The following is a 16,125-nucleotide window of genomic DNA, read 5'->3' on the forward strand; positions in this document are numbered from 1 at the left end:
AGCTGCCCCGGCTCAGGGCCTGGAGCACTCTCTCCCTTCTCCCCAGTGAAGCCACACAGCCATTGCAGGAGGGTGGCTGGAGCTGGAATGCTGCCCACAGACCCATTCCCTGCAGTGGGCTGTGCTCTGTGTCTGTTTCCTACAGAGCAGCTCCTTGATATTGTGTGTGTTCATCTGCTCTGGCCTCTGGCTCTGCTGCTGTGGGCTGTGCTGCAGGGCCCTTCAGGCTGGGTGATATTCTCACTTTTCCTGTGGCAACTTTTGGCGTTATTCCTCTCTTCCCACTGGCTGCTGGGTGAAGATAGGTGTGAGGCTGTTTTTAACCTGGAGAGGGATTTTTTTTTTTTTTTTTTTTTTTTTTTGCTCAGGGAGTTTCCTTGTGCTGCTTCACTGCTGCCTTTAGCTGCTGCCCAGGGAATGCCACAGGTTGTGGGGTGTTAGTAAAGGTGTCTTAAGGAATGCAGTGCTCAGTGTAATTCCTGCCACAGGATCCACACACCTGAAAGCCATAAGGGCTGCAAGTCCTTTGCCAGAACCCACACACTTGAAAGCTGTATTAGCCTCCTGCCTGCTAATTTCAATGTCCTTGTTAGTTAACTCCTTTAAATATCTGAGTTTCTGAGTTGCTTTGTGGTATTTTTTCCTCCTTTTTCTCTCTAAGCTTGTTTCCCCCTACCCGGCCAAATTACACAAATGGACATCTTGATTTTGGAGAAGTAAGAGTAGGGAAAACCTTACAAACCCCTAGATATATTTATCTCACTATTGCATCTGGGAAGGGGGAACTGCACTTCCTCAATGTACAATGAAGACAAATGCAGAAGGCAGAAATACTATAAGAAAAAAAAAAAAACAGGCTTATTTGCAGTCTACAGAAATGGTTTGAAGGTTCAAGCCAGGCCTGTGAATCTTACAGTAACTTTAGCTACGGTAACTTGAGAAGTTCCCTTGAGCAAGATGCCTGTGGGAGGTGGTGGCCTCCCTGTCTGTAACTTGCTCTCACTTGAGATTTCTTTGAAAATGCATTGCATGGGCTGAAAGAGGAACTGGTATCTGAATTAGCAAGTATTTAAATTATAATTTATTTGCCTCCAAACTACAGAATTATTGCCTATCATATAATAATTTTTACTCTGTGCCTGGAAAGTCGCAGATCTGGTACTGCTGGCTAAACTCTGGGAACAGAGAAACAAGTTTTAAAACTTTGGGAGCCCAGTAAATTTGTAAATGCAGTCACCAAATGGGGGAAGGGATTGAAGTCTGCAAGGTCTCTTTTATATCAGTGAATATTCATATTTTCTTTTGTTTCTAGGAAGATATTCTGATTGGTAGCTAGAGCACTTAATGTCAGTCAAAGACTTGTCTCTGTGAAATCAAGTGACAAGTTCTTACTTTGGTGGAGATGAATACAGTCGAATTGGATAAAAAACCACAATTAATATTACAAAACAATATAAAATTTGGATAAAATACAAAACAATATATCGGAAATATTAAAGATTATTAGTGATATCATTATGCAATTTTATTATTTTATAATATTTCAGAAATTCTACTAGATTCTGCTTTTAATGACATCAGATAAAACCACATGGGCTATATTGAATTTCCAGAGTCTTCTACAAGCAGGTGTAGAAGATTATGTGGGGAGGGGTTTATTACCTACACCTGAGAGCTGCTCAGTCACACACAAAGAAGGGCTCCCAGTAGCTTTAGCACAACCAGAGCTGTGAAACACTGCCCACCCTGCGGGGCTGTGACCACTCTCCTCCCAGGCACACACTTATTCCAAAGGCAGAACAAGCTGAAAGAGGTAAACCAACAACAACAATGAGCTTGTGCCACTCAGTCAGTGATATAAATATTTGCCCTTCAAGTGGGGAGAACAAGTGCTCCTGGGTGCCCTGGGTGAGCTGCCAGCTTCCTGTTAGCACTCCAGGATAATCACCCAGGCTGGCTCTCTGAGGAGGCCACTGAGCTGTGCCCTGGAGCCCTGGGCAGCTGCAGGAGGGTGAATGCATTCCTCTGCCACCTCCCTGGCTCTGGGCTGCAAACACAGGCACCAAATGGTAGGAACAGGAAAAATTCTCACACCTGGGTGTCTGGCGCAGGGATGGACTCGAAAAGAGGGTGATGATCGAGAGATAACTACACTGCAAGTTGAAAATGTCACTTAGAACTCCTGTAAGAGCCAGAAATCAAATTAATGAGTTTGGTACCTTAGAGAAAAGGCTGCTTTACAATTATGTAAAACCTTAGAAAGATCTAATAATGCTGCTTTGGCAGAGGTCCAAACCTTTTAAACAAAGAGTGTATAAAAACGCTCAGAATCATTTAAATATTAACAGAAATTTCACTGAATATGGTTGTTATAAATATCTCCCTCTACAAGTAACTAAACTATTAATGAAAATATTTCAGTAGTAATTTTTTAAAATATTTCAGCCTTTATAATACACGAAGCAGATTAGTCTGATTATTTTAAAGTCAAATCTGTATGTATTTATCTTTCAGTGAGTAAAGACGCTGCAGGCTACAAATCAAGCTTAAAATCTCTTAATGTGAAAATCGAGTGCAGAAATTAAATGTATGAAACACTGAGGAAGATCTTTTAAAACAAAAATTATGATGAAGACAGATTATTTAATAGACAAAACTAGCATAGCAAACTGTTGTGATTAAGCTGATCAAGGCCTTAGTTTCACCTCAATTCCAAAGGTAATTGTAATCAGGAGGCTACAATGAAAGTTAAAATGCAAGAGGAGTTTCTCAGTTGTTATTTAAATCACATTTTTCTGGACATATAAATTCAGATTTTTGTATTTTGTCTAAAAAGATGATTTTGTGCTTTCATAGATAACACATTGTGGCATATATCTGTAAAGTTTCTGATTCTTGAATGCATAGCAGTGACGACATACCTACATCTGAGTCACAGACATTTCCTCTCCTGAAATATTTAGATTTTAAACACTTTTGAATAAACTTATACAAACTGGAGTTGTGCTTACTGTAAAAGAAGAATAAGGGATTGCCTTATGCAGTCCACTCACAGACATAATTCTAACCATTTAGCAAACTATTTTGGGCTTAAAATTAATTATGTGAATAGGAATATATATATATGTGACTACATTCTTCTACTCTTCCCTGCCGACAACCATTTACCGGAATTAGAAATAATTTAGTTATCACCCTTTCTAAATAATTTGGTTAACCCCCTTACTTACATACTGTAAAGTATGCCCCCTTTCTATAGAAAGGCATCAAATCCTGAATTAGCAGGATTTTTTTTGTCTTTCCCTGCTGACAGGAGGCCCCTGACTGTGTCCTGGGCACCCTCACCTGCTCAGTGCTCCCTGGGCTGTGTCCTGGTCACCCTCACCTGCTCAGTGCCCTGTGTCCTGGGCACCCTTACCTGCTCAGTGTCCTGAGCACCCTCACCTGCTCAGTGCCCCTGGCTGTGTCCTGGGCACCCTCACCTGCTCAGTGCCCTGTGTCCTGGGCACCCTTACCTGCTCAGTGTCCTGAGCACCCTCACCTGCTCAGTGCCCCTGGCTGTGTCCTGGGCACCCTCACCTGCTCAGTGCCCTGGTCACCCTTACCTGCTCAGTGCCCCCTGGACTGTGTCCTGGGCACCCTCACCTGCTCAGTGCCCCCTGGGCTGTGTCCTGGGCACCCTCACCTGCTCAGTGCTCCCTGGCTGTGTCCTGGGCACCCTTACCTGCTCAGTGCCCCTGGGCACCCTCACCTGCTCAGTGCCCTGGCTGTGTCCTGGGCACCCTTACCTGCTCAGTGCTCCCTGGGCTGTGTCCTGGGCACCCTTACCTGCTCAGTGTCCTGGGCACCCTTACCTGCTCAGTGCCCTGGGCACCCTTACCTGCTCAGTGCTCCCTGGGCTGTGTCCTGGGCACCCTTACCTGCTCAGTGTCCTGGGCTGTGTCCTGGGCACCCTCACCTGCTCAGTGTCCTGTGTCCTGGGCACCCTCACCTGCTCAGTGCCTGGCTGTGTCCTGGGCACCCTCACCTGCTCAGTGCCCCCTGGGCTGTGTCCTGGGCACCCTCACCTGCTCAGTGTCCTGTGTCCTGGGCACCCTCACCTGCTCAGTGCCCTGGGCACCCTCACCTGCTCAGTGCCCTGGGCACCCTCACCTGCTCAGTGTCCTGTGTCCTGGGCACTCTCACCTGCTCAGTGCCCGGGCTGTGTCCAGGGCACCCTCACCTGCTCAGTGTCCTGGGCACCCTCACCTGCTCAGTGTCCTGTGTCCTGGGCACTCTCACCTGCTCAGTGCCCGGGCTGTGTCCAGGGCACCCTTACCTGCTCAGTGCCCTGGTCACCCTTACCTGCTCAGTGCCCCTCACTGCGCTGCCGGGGCTGCTCAGCTGGACAGGACAGACAGGGCAGGGCAGGACAGACAGACTGCCGGGCTGTGCCGGCCCCAGGGCAGCCTGCAGGAGCGCAGGGCCGTGTTTGTGCCTCCATCGCCTCCCCCTGTGCTCTTAAAGCGGCACAAACCCGCCCGAGGCAGCCGCACTGCCTTGCCCGCTGTTTGCTCGGAGCAGCAGAGCAAGAGCCGGCTCCTCACCCTGCGCAGCCTGCTGTAGGACACAGCCACTCGGTGAAAAATGAGAACCCGTTTTTCACCAGAAAACCACTTGGGCTTTCCTTGTAAATCCTCTTATTTGCTCACGAGTGAGTAATCTGATTAAGAAACTCATTCTGACTGATTATTGTGAACAACATGTGCAGCCTTGAGAGTATGAATGCTGATGCCCCTCAGTTTGTTGGCATTCACACACCCAACTCTCTTCCACCTATATATATATATATTCAACAGCCCACTTGCTACTTACCAGCTTAGCTTTACTTCAGTGTGAAAAATGTGTATTTGATGATCGGCTTTTTGCAAATATTAAAATGAATATTATATGTGTTGTGTTAGAAAGTAATGCTATGTTAATTATCTTAAGTAGTGTGTTAAATATAGTTACTGGATTATTAAAAAAAGTTAAAATAGAAACTATGCTATGTAAGACACTTTTTTTAAAGAAAGCTCAGCGAGATAGCCCAGCCACGGGACACATAAATATTTCAGAGAAAAATAATTTCTTGCCCTCTTATCAGAAGAAATTAACTTCTTCTCACCTCAAAGGTGCTGTTAGGATTCAGAGGAAGAAGCTGAAGATGACCAGACAGAATCCTGTATTTGAATGGAATTTATGCATCATGTATGAGGTGTAGGAATATGCAACAGGCAGTTTTTAAGGGTAAATCCTCTGTTAACGTGGGTCCTTTTTCAGGCTCGTGCTGCCTGGAAAAAGGTACCCAGACATCCATAACTCTTTGTCTCTATTGTCTCATATTGTCCTAATTCAAATTGTCCAAATTATTATTACTCTAATTGTATCACTATTTTTATAACCATTTTATTACTATTAAACTTTTAAAATTTTAAAAACAAGTGATTGGCGTTTTTCACATTCCATATTTGAAAAACCAGAGCTATGCTCAGGCAAACCACAACCAATAGTACAAAACAATATAAAAATTTGTATAAAATACAAAACAATATAACTGAAATATTAAATATTTATTTTAGTGATATCTTTATACATTTTTTAGTATTTTATTAGGTAAGGAATTCCACTGGATTCTGCTATAAATGATATCAGATAAAACCACATGGACTATATTGAATTTCCAGTGTCTTCTACAGGTGTAGAAGATAAGTGTTTATGTGGGGAGGGGTTTTATTATCTACACCTGAAAGCTGCTCAGTCACACACAAAGATACTACTGCTGCATTATTTATTATATAAAGTGCATGTAAGAACCTCTTCAGAGGCTTTGCTAAGCCAGCTCTGGCTCCTCTCCACGCTGCTGTGGAGGTGGCGCTGCACAGTCCCTGAGAAGTGGCCCTGCTGCCTGAACACACTGCTGCATCTGCCTTTTGCCTCTTGACAGGAGAAGATGTGAAGGCCAAGCTGCAGCCTGCCTTAAAAACTCAACAAGGAAATCTGTGGAGTGATCTGAGCTAGAGTGGATGCGTCCAAAGGGATGCACAGAGCTTCAGATTGCAAGGATGTCCCTTTAGACCTCAAAGCCACATAACCAGCAATAGGCTCTTCAGTTTCTTACAAAGCAGAGAAAAATATCAACTAGGGTATTTCCACAGAAAATAAAAGCTGTTAATAGTTCTCACAAGGGATATTTTCATAGATTCAAAACTATTTTCTGAACAATTCTTGGCAGGGGGAGGGGTGGAATAATTTCGTAGTATTTTCCACTATACAAGGCAGAATCAGTAACACTTTTCCCTGCAGAACTTGACAAGTGACTTCCACGTCTCTCAATATGTGACACTAATATTTCATCTTGCTAAAATCAAATTCCTTGCTAAGTTGCTTTCTGAGGAACCTGTTTATCCTGTTTTTTTACTAAGTCTTCAGATTAATACAATTTTAACTTCACTTAATCCTAGTGGTGGTACTAGTAGTCCTACAGTCAGAAGTGAGAAAGTGCATGCCATGGACTGAAAATTGAACATCACAGAGTATGGCTTGTCAGCATGCTGGGTGGTCCAGAATATCCACAAGTACTAGCAAATACAAGTCCAATAGTGGCAGTTTTTACAAGCACAACTAATATTTAGAGTTAGGATAGGGTGGATTAAGCTTTTAAAATAAATTCACAAATAATTCAGAAAACAGCTCTTGAAATAAATGCTTGCTAGCCTTGGAAAATCCTGTCTTCCTACAAATCAGAGGATGCTGTACAGCCACCTCATTCAGATTTAGGAAATAAATTTGGTGCCCAAATGCTGAGCCAATCTGCCTTTCAGGCCAAGCCTGCTGTTTCCAGACCTGCCTGCTGTCAGGGCTGTTGGAGGTGGCAGCTTCAGGCAGGGTGGCAAACATTTGCTTTGAGGTTCTGTGTCCTCATCCCAGTACCTACTGAAGGCAGCTGCTTTCTTTCACACCACCTGCAAATAGCTTTAATTTGAGATAACTCTGTGACCCCCAGGAGATTAGCAGAATAGAATAAAAAACTTACCATGGCATTAAATGTTTGCTGATGATGGGCTGTGTGTCCAACTTCATTCTCAGGCTGATGTTAATCACTGTACATTTCTTAAACTTTACTGGAATGTGATGAGTGGAAAATTACTACTTGAGGTGATGCTTGTGATCCTGTTTCCTTGTGCTCGTGGCAGAGTTAATTTCACAACTGGAGTCATGCAAGGCTGCAGACTGGGCAGGTGAGCTGATGGGTGCAGGCATACTCTGGTGAGCTGAAAAGTGTTTGTGAATAAAAACAGAGTTTGAAAGTGAAACAGAGCCATGCAGACTCCTGAGTCCTCATTTCCCCTCTACATACCTGTTTCCACTGGGTTAACAGAGGAGTCTATCTGATATGGGATTCAGTAGTTTTTATTTTGGCAGTGCTGTCCAGAAATAAGTCATTTGTTAACACCTTGTAGCTCTCCTTACATGCCAAAGAGATGCATGGATAAAAAGGACTTTGCTCACAAAAGTTTTATCTTTGCATATATTGAGATTACTTTTTAGCTCTTGGAAACAGGGTGCTATGTGTATGCACGGTGATGAAGGATTTAAATACTGCTGGAGTGAATAACAGCCTACCTGTGGAGGGGAACCACCTGCAGGCACCAGGCTGCTCAAGCAGAAAGGCATCTTGGTTTGACACCAACCTTGTTGCATTGATTTTCCTAATCCCTAAAAGACAAGCAGCTTGGTTTGCAGAGAACAACAGCAAGAATGATTCACAGGCCCTGACATCAAGCAGAGGGCTGAAAGGGGCCAGGAAGACCCATTCCTTGTCACACAGCATGTGCCCAAAATAATCCTGTAATTGAATTTAAGCCAGCGCAGGAATGTTGTGCATGGCAGGCTGCTGCTCTGGAATTACAGTGATTTGCACAGCTACAGGGTCCCCAGCAGCCTCTTTGCTGGCCCCTAGGTTCACATGAGCTGTGAGCACACCTTCCCTCCCCTGTTACCTTCCACACTTTGGCTGTTCTGTCTCCCTGTCACGCAGAGGGTGAGGGGAGCTGATCTGGCTCTAGAGCTGGATGTGTCCTTGCTCAGGTTTCTGCGACCAAGCTGAGACTAACACAGTGGGAATGAGTGTGGCTCATAGTCAGGAATTTGGCTTTATAAAGGCACCCCCAGATGCTCAGCCAGCCTTTGCACCATGCCATGGAGCTGATGAAGAGCCTTAATTGCCTCATGTTGAAGTCAACTGCCCTGGAGAAAGGAAAAAATCCAAATCAGACATCTTTGAGTGTGCAGCTATGCTGCACAACTGTAAATCTAAACTTGGGGAATTATCACCTTCAGGAGATGAACAGACCCAAGCTGAGAAAGATTTCTCTTAATCCTTTAGCTTTAGATGGTGAGATGATGAGCTGGATGAGACTGAGCAGCTTCTGCAATGAGTGCTCCGTCACTTGGCATCCTCCAACCCTGGCCCTGTGGGAATCCCAGTGAGGGTCTGACAAGCACCTTTGTGGTGCCCAAAATTAGTTATATCTGAATCTCATGACAATATAGCCTAAAAAAATTGGCCATGTCATGGCTCTGCTGACTATCCCTAAATCACAACGGCCCAGTAATTTTCCTGCTGTCTCCTATGTGTTTTCTTCCACACACATCCCATGTGCCAGGGGACCTTGGTCTTCTTGTGCTCCTTGAGTCAGGAAAGGCATTAGGAATTCTGAACAGCTGGCTTCTGGTCACCACCTTTGAGCTGCATGAAGGCTAAAGCCCTGCTGACTCTGAAGTTTTCCTATGGGAAATGTAAGGAGGGTGGTTCTGTGCCACCCCAGCTGCACTGCTTGTGCTTTCTTTAGGGCACCTGTTGGGGGTGAGGGTGGCCAAAGCACTGTGGGCTGAGCAGAGAGTCTGAATGGGGAGTTTTGGTGAGGGAAACTTACACAAAGGGATCAAAATACACACTCAGTAGAGGTTCATGGGTAAAGGAGTACTGGAGGACCTTGTGGCTGCAAGTCACTTTAGATATGCAGCCAAGAACTGTAATTTTTGTTCTTGTAATAAATCAGCAGGCTAACAACAGTAGGAACCCATAGGCAGCAGTATTAACACTGGGCAATGATTATCAAACAGACAAAATGGCGCTGCTTTCCTTATACAGTTTCCTCTTTATGGCTGGCACTTGTTTAAAAGACAAATCAGACAGGGAAAGAATGCATTTTATTTTTTCATGCTGCTTTATCTAAGTTCAGTAGCTACAAAAGCGGACACAAGTGACAGGGAAGCACATTCCAGAGAGCAGCAAGGGAAGCACTAAAACTGGCAGATAATAAGGTGATTCTTGTTACACTTCTTGTCATTCCAAGTGCCATCAGTGTACATCTCCACACATTCCTCCTCTCCTTTGCCAGAAGGTTCATTTGGATACCAGTTAGTATAGCTCAGCTGAGCACCATTCAGGAGCTGGAATCTTCCTGGAATAAGGGATTGTTTTATCCCCAGGTAGGCGTAGGTGTTAAAATATTTCACAAAGTACAGAATGGCATCATTCTCTCCAGGGCTCTTTGGAGTGGCGATAGAGCCTCCAGCCTCTTTACATTTTTCCACAGTACCATCAAAATCAGCTTTTTTTCCATTGGTAGAAAAGATTTTTCCTCCAGACTCTGTTATCATCTTGTTCAAGCGAAGGACTGCAAGAGGAGGGAGAAGCTGTTTAAAGTGTGCATTCTTGTGTGCTCATTTTGCTGTCAATTTTAACTCCTGCTACTTTGCTCCATAACTCTAGATTAAACCCAGGAAAGGGTAAAGGAAAGGAGAATTTGAAATCAAAGAAATTTGAAAATGGAGAAGGGGGAAAAGGGAAGAAACACACAGATGATGAAACAGGAGAATCACATAAGAATTTGGAGGAGGAAAGGAAATGAGGAATCCTTTTTTTTTCTAAAAAAAGCATATGATTTTATTTGAGACTCTCTATAAGGCTCTGAGCTAGTTTGCAGCATACCAATGTTCTGGAGTGAGAGGAATCTTAGATTTGATCTGGTCTTGATTCTCTTAGTAGGTTTTTAGTGTTCTGTTTGTCTGTTGGGGCACAAAGTGTGCATGGAGCAGCTCTGCATAGGCAGGGATTTTAATATGCCACATCCCTGCCTTGCTTGCACTCATATTTCAGAGCTGTTACCCAGGTGTCTCCCACCAGATATGAAAATCTAATTCCCACTCCCCCACCCCCATTTGAAAGTTTTCACTCTGATATACCAGTGAAGAAGATATAAAAAGGAATGCTATAAAACTGCAGAAAATTCTGCCTTCTTCCTAAGAAGCAATTTTTGCCCACCTGGTCTATCCCCAGTAACCCAGGAGCAGCAGAAAGTAAAGGCAGATAAAATACCTCCTTCCAGTCTGGAAATCCGATATTCCAATTGATGGATGGGGTCCCCATGTTCATTGCCAGCCAGAGCTGTGAGATCTGTGAACAAAACCAGCTATCATGCACTTGGCTTTACAGTGTCAGTCGTGACTTTCAAATAAAGCAGAGCTCATCATATGAAATTAATGCAAACTTTTGAAATGTTTGCTTGACAAGTTTTAGCTTACTGCTGTGTTTTAAACAGGTGATATCTTCACACATTAATCTTTGTAAGGGTAGGGGATAAGTTCCTGGAAGTCACCTGCAGAGCACAGATGTGTATAGAAAACTGGAACTGGCAAACTGAGATAATTTTCTGTCTAAGTGATTGAGCCAGTCCAGGCAAAACTCTGGCACCTGTGCAGTAGGTTTAGCTGATTTTTAACTGTGTCTGAAGGGACTGAATCCTTGATAGAATCCTTCAGGCTGTTCAAGCACTTGCTTACAGCTACAACCTAGGACTCAGCAACAAGTTTCTTGTCTATGGAAAATTCTAAACTTTTCTCTGTGAGTTGAACCACTGCATCATTAAATAAAGATTTAAGCATCTTACTTCATATAAGGAAATTAATATTAAGTCCTGATTATTTTATTTCAAGTAGATCACATAGCAGATTATGGTAGATAGCATTGAGTTTTCAAAGCATAAAAATAGAACACAACAGATAAAAATGGAGATAGCTTCACATACCTGGTATTTGTTGCTCTTCTGCACTGTTGCTCCGACCTCCAAACAAAGGCTTGAAAGGGAACGATGGAAGAAATCCTGCAAGTTTACCTTGAGCACACAATGGGAGCAGGAAAAAAGCTACTGCTAAGATTTTGTGCAGCTGTGGAGACAGCATCATTTAAAGCTGAAGGTAAACCAGACTGTTTTAGTCTCCAGGGTAGAGTCCTGCATTTAAATAAAAAAAAAAGAATTGTTTAGAATTTTTCTGAGCGTGAAGTCTTATGCATATTACACTTTGCCTGCAGGGACATGAATGTCACTCATGTAGTTGCAAAGTTATCCTATTTCAGACAATTAAGATATTTTCCCAAAAGACAGACTGCTAAGTCTACAAAAGTCTACAGAGCAAACACCCAAAACATCCCTTCAAAGCTCTTTCCTGTACATCAGATACCATTATATGCCATTTTTCCCCATAAAATAGTTATAATTTCATTTTAAAGGAGAGCAATAGACACATGGCTGCTTTAGCAAGAGAATGTTTAAAACAAAGTGGGACATGCTGTCTTTGTGAATTGGTTTAAGGGCAAAACAACTGCTAATACTTATTCTTCTATTGCAGCATCCATTTTTTAACATCTCTTCCCCTCAGGTGACATGGTCTATAAAAAGAGGTGAAATTGTTACTAAAAATGTTGATACACACATTGAAATTTGAAAGTTTTGTGATACAGTTTAATAGATTCAACATAGTTGAAACAGCAACCTATTTAAAGATATGCAACTTACCTAGCAGCTCCAGTGTGAATTAAGAAAGACTCATTAAATGGTCCAATTTATAGGGCATGTAATTTGAGATTCATCTTCTTATCTACAGAGAGCACAAAGAATACATCATATGATATGAATTGGCATATAAATGGAAATTGAATGAACTTTTACTTGAATGATAGGGGCAATGTTTTCTTCAAGAGGCAAACATACTTAAAACATGAGGAAAGTATTTGAAGGTACTTTTGTAACTTGTAGAAACACTTTCACAAGTTTTAAAACACCAACCCTAGAACAGAACGAATTTCTCAATTCATATTTGAAATACCTAATGTTTCCACAGAGTGGGTGTGGAAATGTCACAGAAGATAAGCAATTAAAAGTTCACCTGAAGTATAAAATGCACCAGAAACACCACCATCATTTTTTAACAGACTGAGGACTTACCAGTGATAATGACCAAAGTCTCATAACTAAACAGAATCTCACAATTGTAGCAGCAAAGGCAGATGAAAAATCTGCAGCACACGCAGAGGAGACAGCTGGAGAGACACATGCTGAAATAACTTACAGAATGCTCCAGGGGAGGTTTATGTGTCAAAAAGAGCAGTTTTCTCCAGTGGAGCAAGAACCTCTCAGTGAAGGAAAAAGGTTGCTTTATGCCAGTCCTGTAAGAACAGAGGCCCAAGATGAGAAGCATCACTGAAATGGAGATGGCCTTGCCAAGTATTTTAGAGCTGTTCTCAGCTCTGTGCAGTGGAGGCTTTGAGGAAAGTTGTTTGAGTCTGTGTTCCAGTTCAACCAAGTCAGATGTGGCCACATCATGCTTGTGGTGCCAGGCCAGCATCCTGGTGCTGCAGCAAGGCCAACAGCCAGGACAGCAGGGGAATGAGGTGCTTTGGGACTGGAAGGGAAATGTCAGCAGTGTCTGTATTATTCTAACCAATGCTGCTGGGTCTGGGCTAGGCCAGATCACCTCCACAGGCACTGTGCACCCTCACCTCAGCCTCTGATGTGTGCCTCAAGGCCTTTGTCCTTGGTGGTGTGCCCACAGATGCTGGATTAAATCCTGCTGCATTGTTTATTGAGTGCCCTTGAGTGCACTAGTCCTGTGAAAAACAAATAGGCAGTACCCAGCTGTGTGCACGCTGACAGAAGAGGGCTGTTTTAAATTTGCACGAGTTACCTTTGTTTCAAGCTTCTTGTCAAACTTCAAGTTTCTTAGCTTTTGAGTGTTTGATGTAATGCTTTCAACATTCTTCCGGCAGAGATTTTTTACTTTTTATTTTTGGGGAAAAAAGCCCCACCAAAATCAAACAGAGAACGTGAGACAAGGCAGTACCTGGGTTCTAGATGAGCCCTGGAAAAGGTCACTGGCAGAGCCTGGCCCTTTGCATCCATGGTGAGAACAACTTGAACATTTAACTGTGCCTGGAAGAAACCACAAGTTGGGCAAGGGTGAGAAGAGGAGGAGGCTTGGCCTGCAGTTGTGGGTTTCACATGCTGACTCAGGGCCTGGGAAACCAGGAGGGGGACAAAAGGTTCCTTGTGATAGACTCCTGAGGAAAAACTGATGTAGGTTGGATAAACTGTAAAGCTTTCTTGTTTTGATTTTCATCAGCGTATTAATAAGATGGTGCAAGTTAGATATTTAAATACACCTTCATTTCTAATATGCTTGTTTATGATTACCTAATAGAGTATTTTATACAACCACCATAGCTTGTAAACTATTTTCTGATCTTTCCTTGAACCACATATCACAGAGGTCTAGCAAGATTCAAAGACATCTGAGAAAGAAGAAACTATTTTTGAGTATTGAGATAACTTTTCTTCAGTTTCCACATCGATCAGTAAGAAGGTTCCTAGTTTCAGTGGCAGTGAAGCAAATGATGGATGTTCTGAGTAGGTTTTGTTGTGCAGTGTATGTAGGCAAAGGCAAAACCTGCTAAGGACAGAGGCTGGTCAGTGCTGCTCTCTTAGCTGCTCTGAGAAATACAGGCAGAGTTGAATGGCTGTGTGCTCTTTCCATAAGCCTGTTTGTTACCCTTGCCTTGGTATACTCAGTCTCTTGAAAGTTAGGTTTTTTCTTCCATGGTGCTATTCACAGGTTACCTTAAAAATTATTTTCTTATTCTCTGTTTGTATTTAAATGCCCCCAACCCTTGCAATATTTTCTGTTTAAGTTGATTCTGTTCTGTTCTGCTGTTGTTTCCACCCTACCTTGTTTCCACCTTGTCCTGTGTTTTCTGCATCTCAGAATAATTGTCAAAATGTCTCCAGCCACTCTCTTATGCCTGGGAATAGCAGGAAGAGCACAGAGCATGGGGAGACACGAGGTCCCATTTCTCAGAGGAGGGCTGAGGCTATTTTTGCTGAGCACTTACAAGCAATTCAGCAAGATGTAGACACTTGGGATAGCAGACTTCAACAGGCATTTTTAAAAATTAAATTTTAGAGCATGAAGTGTTCATTTTACCTGTGATCAGTGCACATGAATGCCATCTTGCCCTATGGGCTAAGGTGAAGGATCCAAGAGGAGGGCTCAGGATGTCTCTGATGTGTCAGTTGGTGCAGCTTAGCTGAGAAAAACCACAGAAGCTGTAAAGCAAGTCTATATCTCATTTCTTTAACAGCTAAACAGTTCCCATTGCCACAGTCTCCTCAAGGGTTAAGGTACCTTTGCCCTGCAGTGTTGTTCAGCTCCTGAGCCACAAGGGCAGAGATGGGTGAAAGCTTCATTCCAAGTTTCAATTGGCATCACCTGGGTTACAGCCCTTGAGGCAGATTCTGCCAAACCCTAACAGGGACTTCAAAAAAACAACACAGACCTCTTATCATTTTTTTTTAAGGTGCTACTCTAATTTCCAAGAATCCTGTATCCATTGTGTTTTGGAATCAGCTGTGTTTGTGTAGCTGTTGGCTAACAGGATTTTATAAAAGTGTGCTTCAGCTTCCCATAATGAAAGATCACTTGCAACCTGATACTCTGAGCTACAGCTCACAATTTATACAAGATAAGGCAGCCCTGCCAGCCTGTGTCACATCCTGCCAGTTGGGTTCACAAGAGGTTGAACAGGAACTCTGTTTTCTCAAGAACCATGGGCCATGGGGGTTTTTTTTAATCAAGTTTCTACAAAAATCAGAAAAAATTGTGTTTGCTGGAATCAATGGTCAGTTTCTTCACATGTGGTAGGGATTGATGGAGGCAGGTGGGAGGTTTTTGAATGCTCAAAATTGATACCTTTTCCATTTCAGAATCCCAGTCTGCTCTCTTATATCATTTGGAGTGCTGGATGAACCTTGGGGATTAATCATCCCTTGCCAAAGTTTTGGCAGGGCTTGCAGTGAATGGGAATAGACCCTACCCCTCTTCCTCCCCATGGGAGACTTGGGAACATCTGGGACTGCCCAGAGTCAGGCCCAGCTCCCAGGGGCTCCTGCACAGAGCCACATGTGGGCGAGGAGATTGTGTTTAGTGCATGAAGTTTAAAGCTGGTGCTTTCTTTTTTTTCCCCCCTCAGGTAGTGTGGAAATGAGGATGGATGAGCCCAGGGCTTCCTCACTGCAAGGTAAGAATGTGAGAATTGGCTGCTGTGGTAACTCTGCCCAGCTGCCCCTGCTGCTCACCAGCTGCCCAAACAGAGTAGCAGGGAGAATATTCTGTGAAATTTTGCTTCTTGGTCTTACCAGATTTGAGTAGAAGTCTGTCTGTGCTGTTGCTTGGTATATAACATCAGCAGAGATGTTTGTGTTTGAACTGATTGAACTTCCACTCTTAGCTGCCTTCCCAAAATATTATCTGCTTTGGGAAAAGACAGGTGGCCTTCCAACACTGCAGTCCCATAGTTTTCTGAGGGAATCTGCTATTTTAGCAACAAAATGCAATCTTCGGCATTTTATACACTCTATCTACTTGAACTGAGTGCAATATTTATCTTCTTCTTTTATAGAGAGTAGCCTCTGAAACTAGAAAAATTAATTATAACTAGTACTGTTGATATTTTTATAAAACAAAAGGTGGATGCTAATGAATCAGTGAGTGGTTCAATGTGACACAGGCTCTGTGATTGAAAGTGATGTCCACAACCTGAAACCATAATTTCTCCAGTGAAGTTAACCTCTGTGCATCTCTTTTGAGGCAGACACTATTAATTACTTCAAAATGCTTCCAACTATGACACCATGGGCAATTTTAACTTCAGCATTTCCAATCTCCCAAACCTTGGAATTTTCCTCTAGCCTTCACAAAGGTATGGAG

The 16,125-nt window shown here is 43.1% G+C and overlaps 1 protein-coding gene across 1 annotated transcript; it reads right to left on the reverse strand.

The window, feature by feature from the left end:
• Positions 1-9,218: 9,218 nt before the first annotated feature.
• LOC131086427 (pulmonary surfactant-associated protein A-like) lies at positions 9,219-12,052 on the reverse strand. Its single transcript, XM_058029436.1, has 4 exons — positions 11,883-12,052; positions 11,115-11,318; positions 10,406-10,483; positions 9,219-9,704 (listed from the first exon to the last, which is right to left on the reverse strand). Exons 2-4 carry the CDS (start codon positions 11,269-11,271, stop codon positions 9,328-9,330), a joined length of 612 nt encoding a protein of 203 aa, XP_057885419.1. The 5' UTR covers positions 11,272-11,318; positions 11,883-12,052; the 3' UTR covers positions 9,219-9,327.
• Positions 12,053-16,125: the final 4,073 nt, after the last annotated feature.

This window comes from Melospiza georgiana, chromosome 8 (genome assembly GCF_028018845.1).
Source record: "Melospiza georgiana isolate bMelGeo1 chromosome 8, bMelGeo1.pri, whole genome shotgun sequence".
Lineage (NCBI taxonomy): Eukaryota > Metazoa > Chordata > Aves > Passeriformes > Passerellidae > Melospiza > Melospiza georgiana.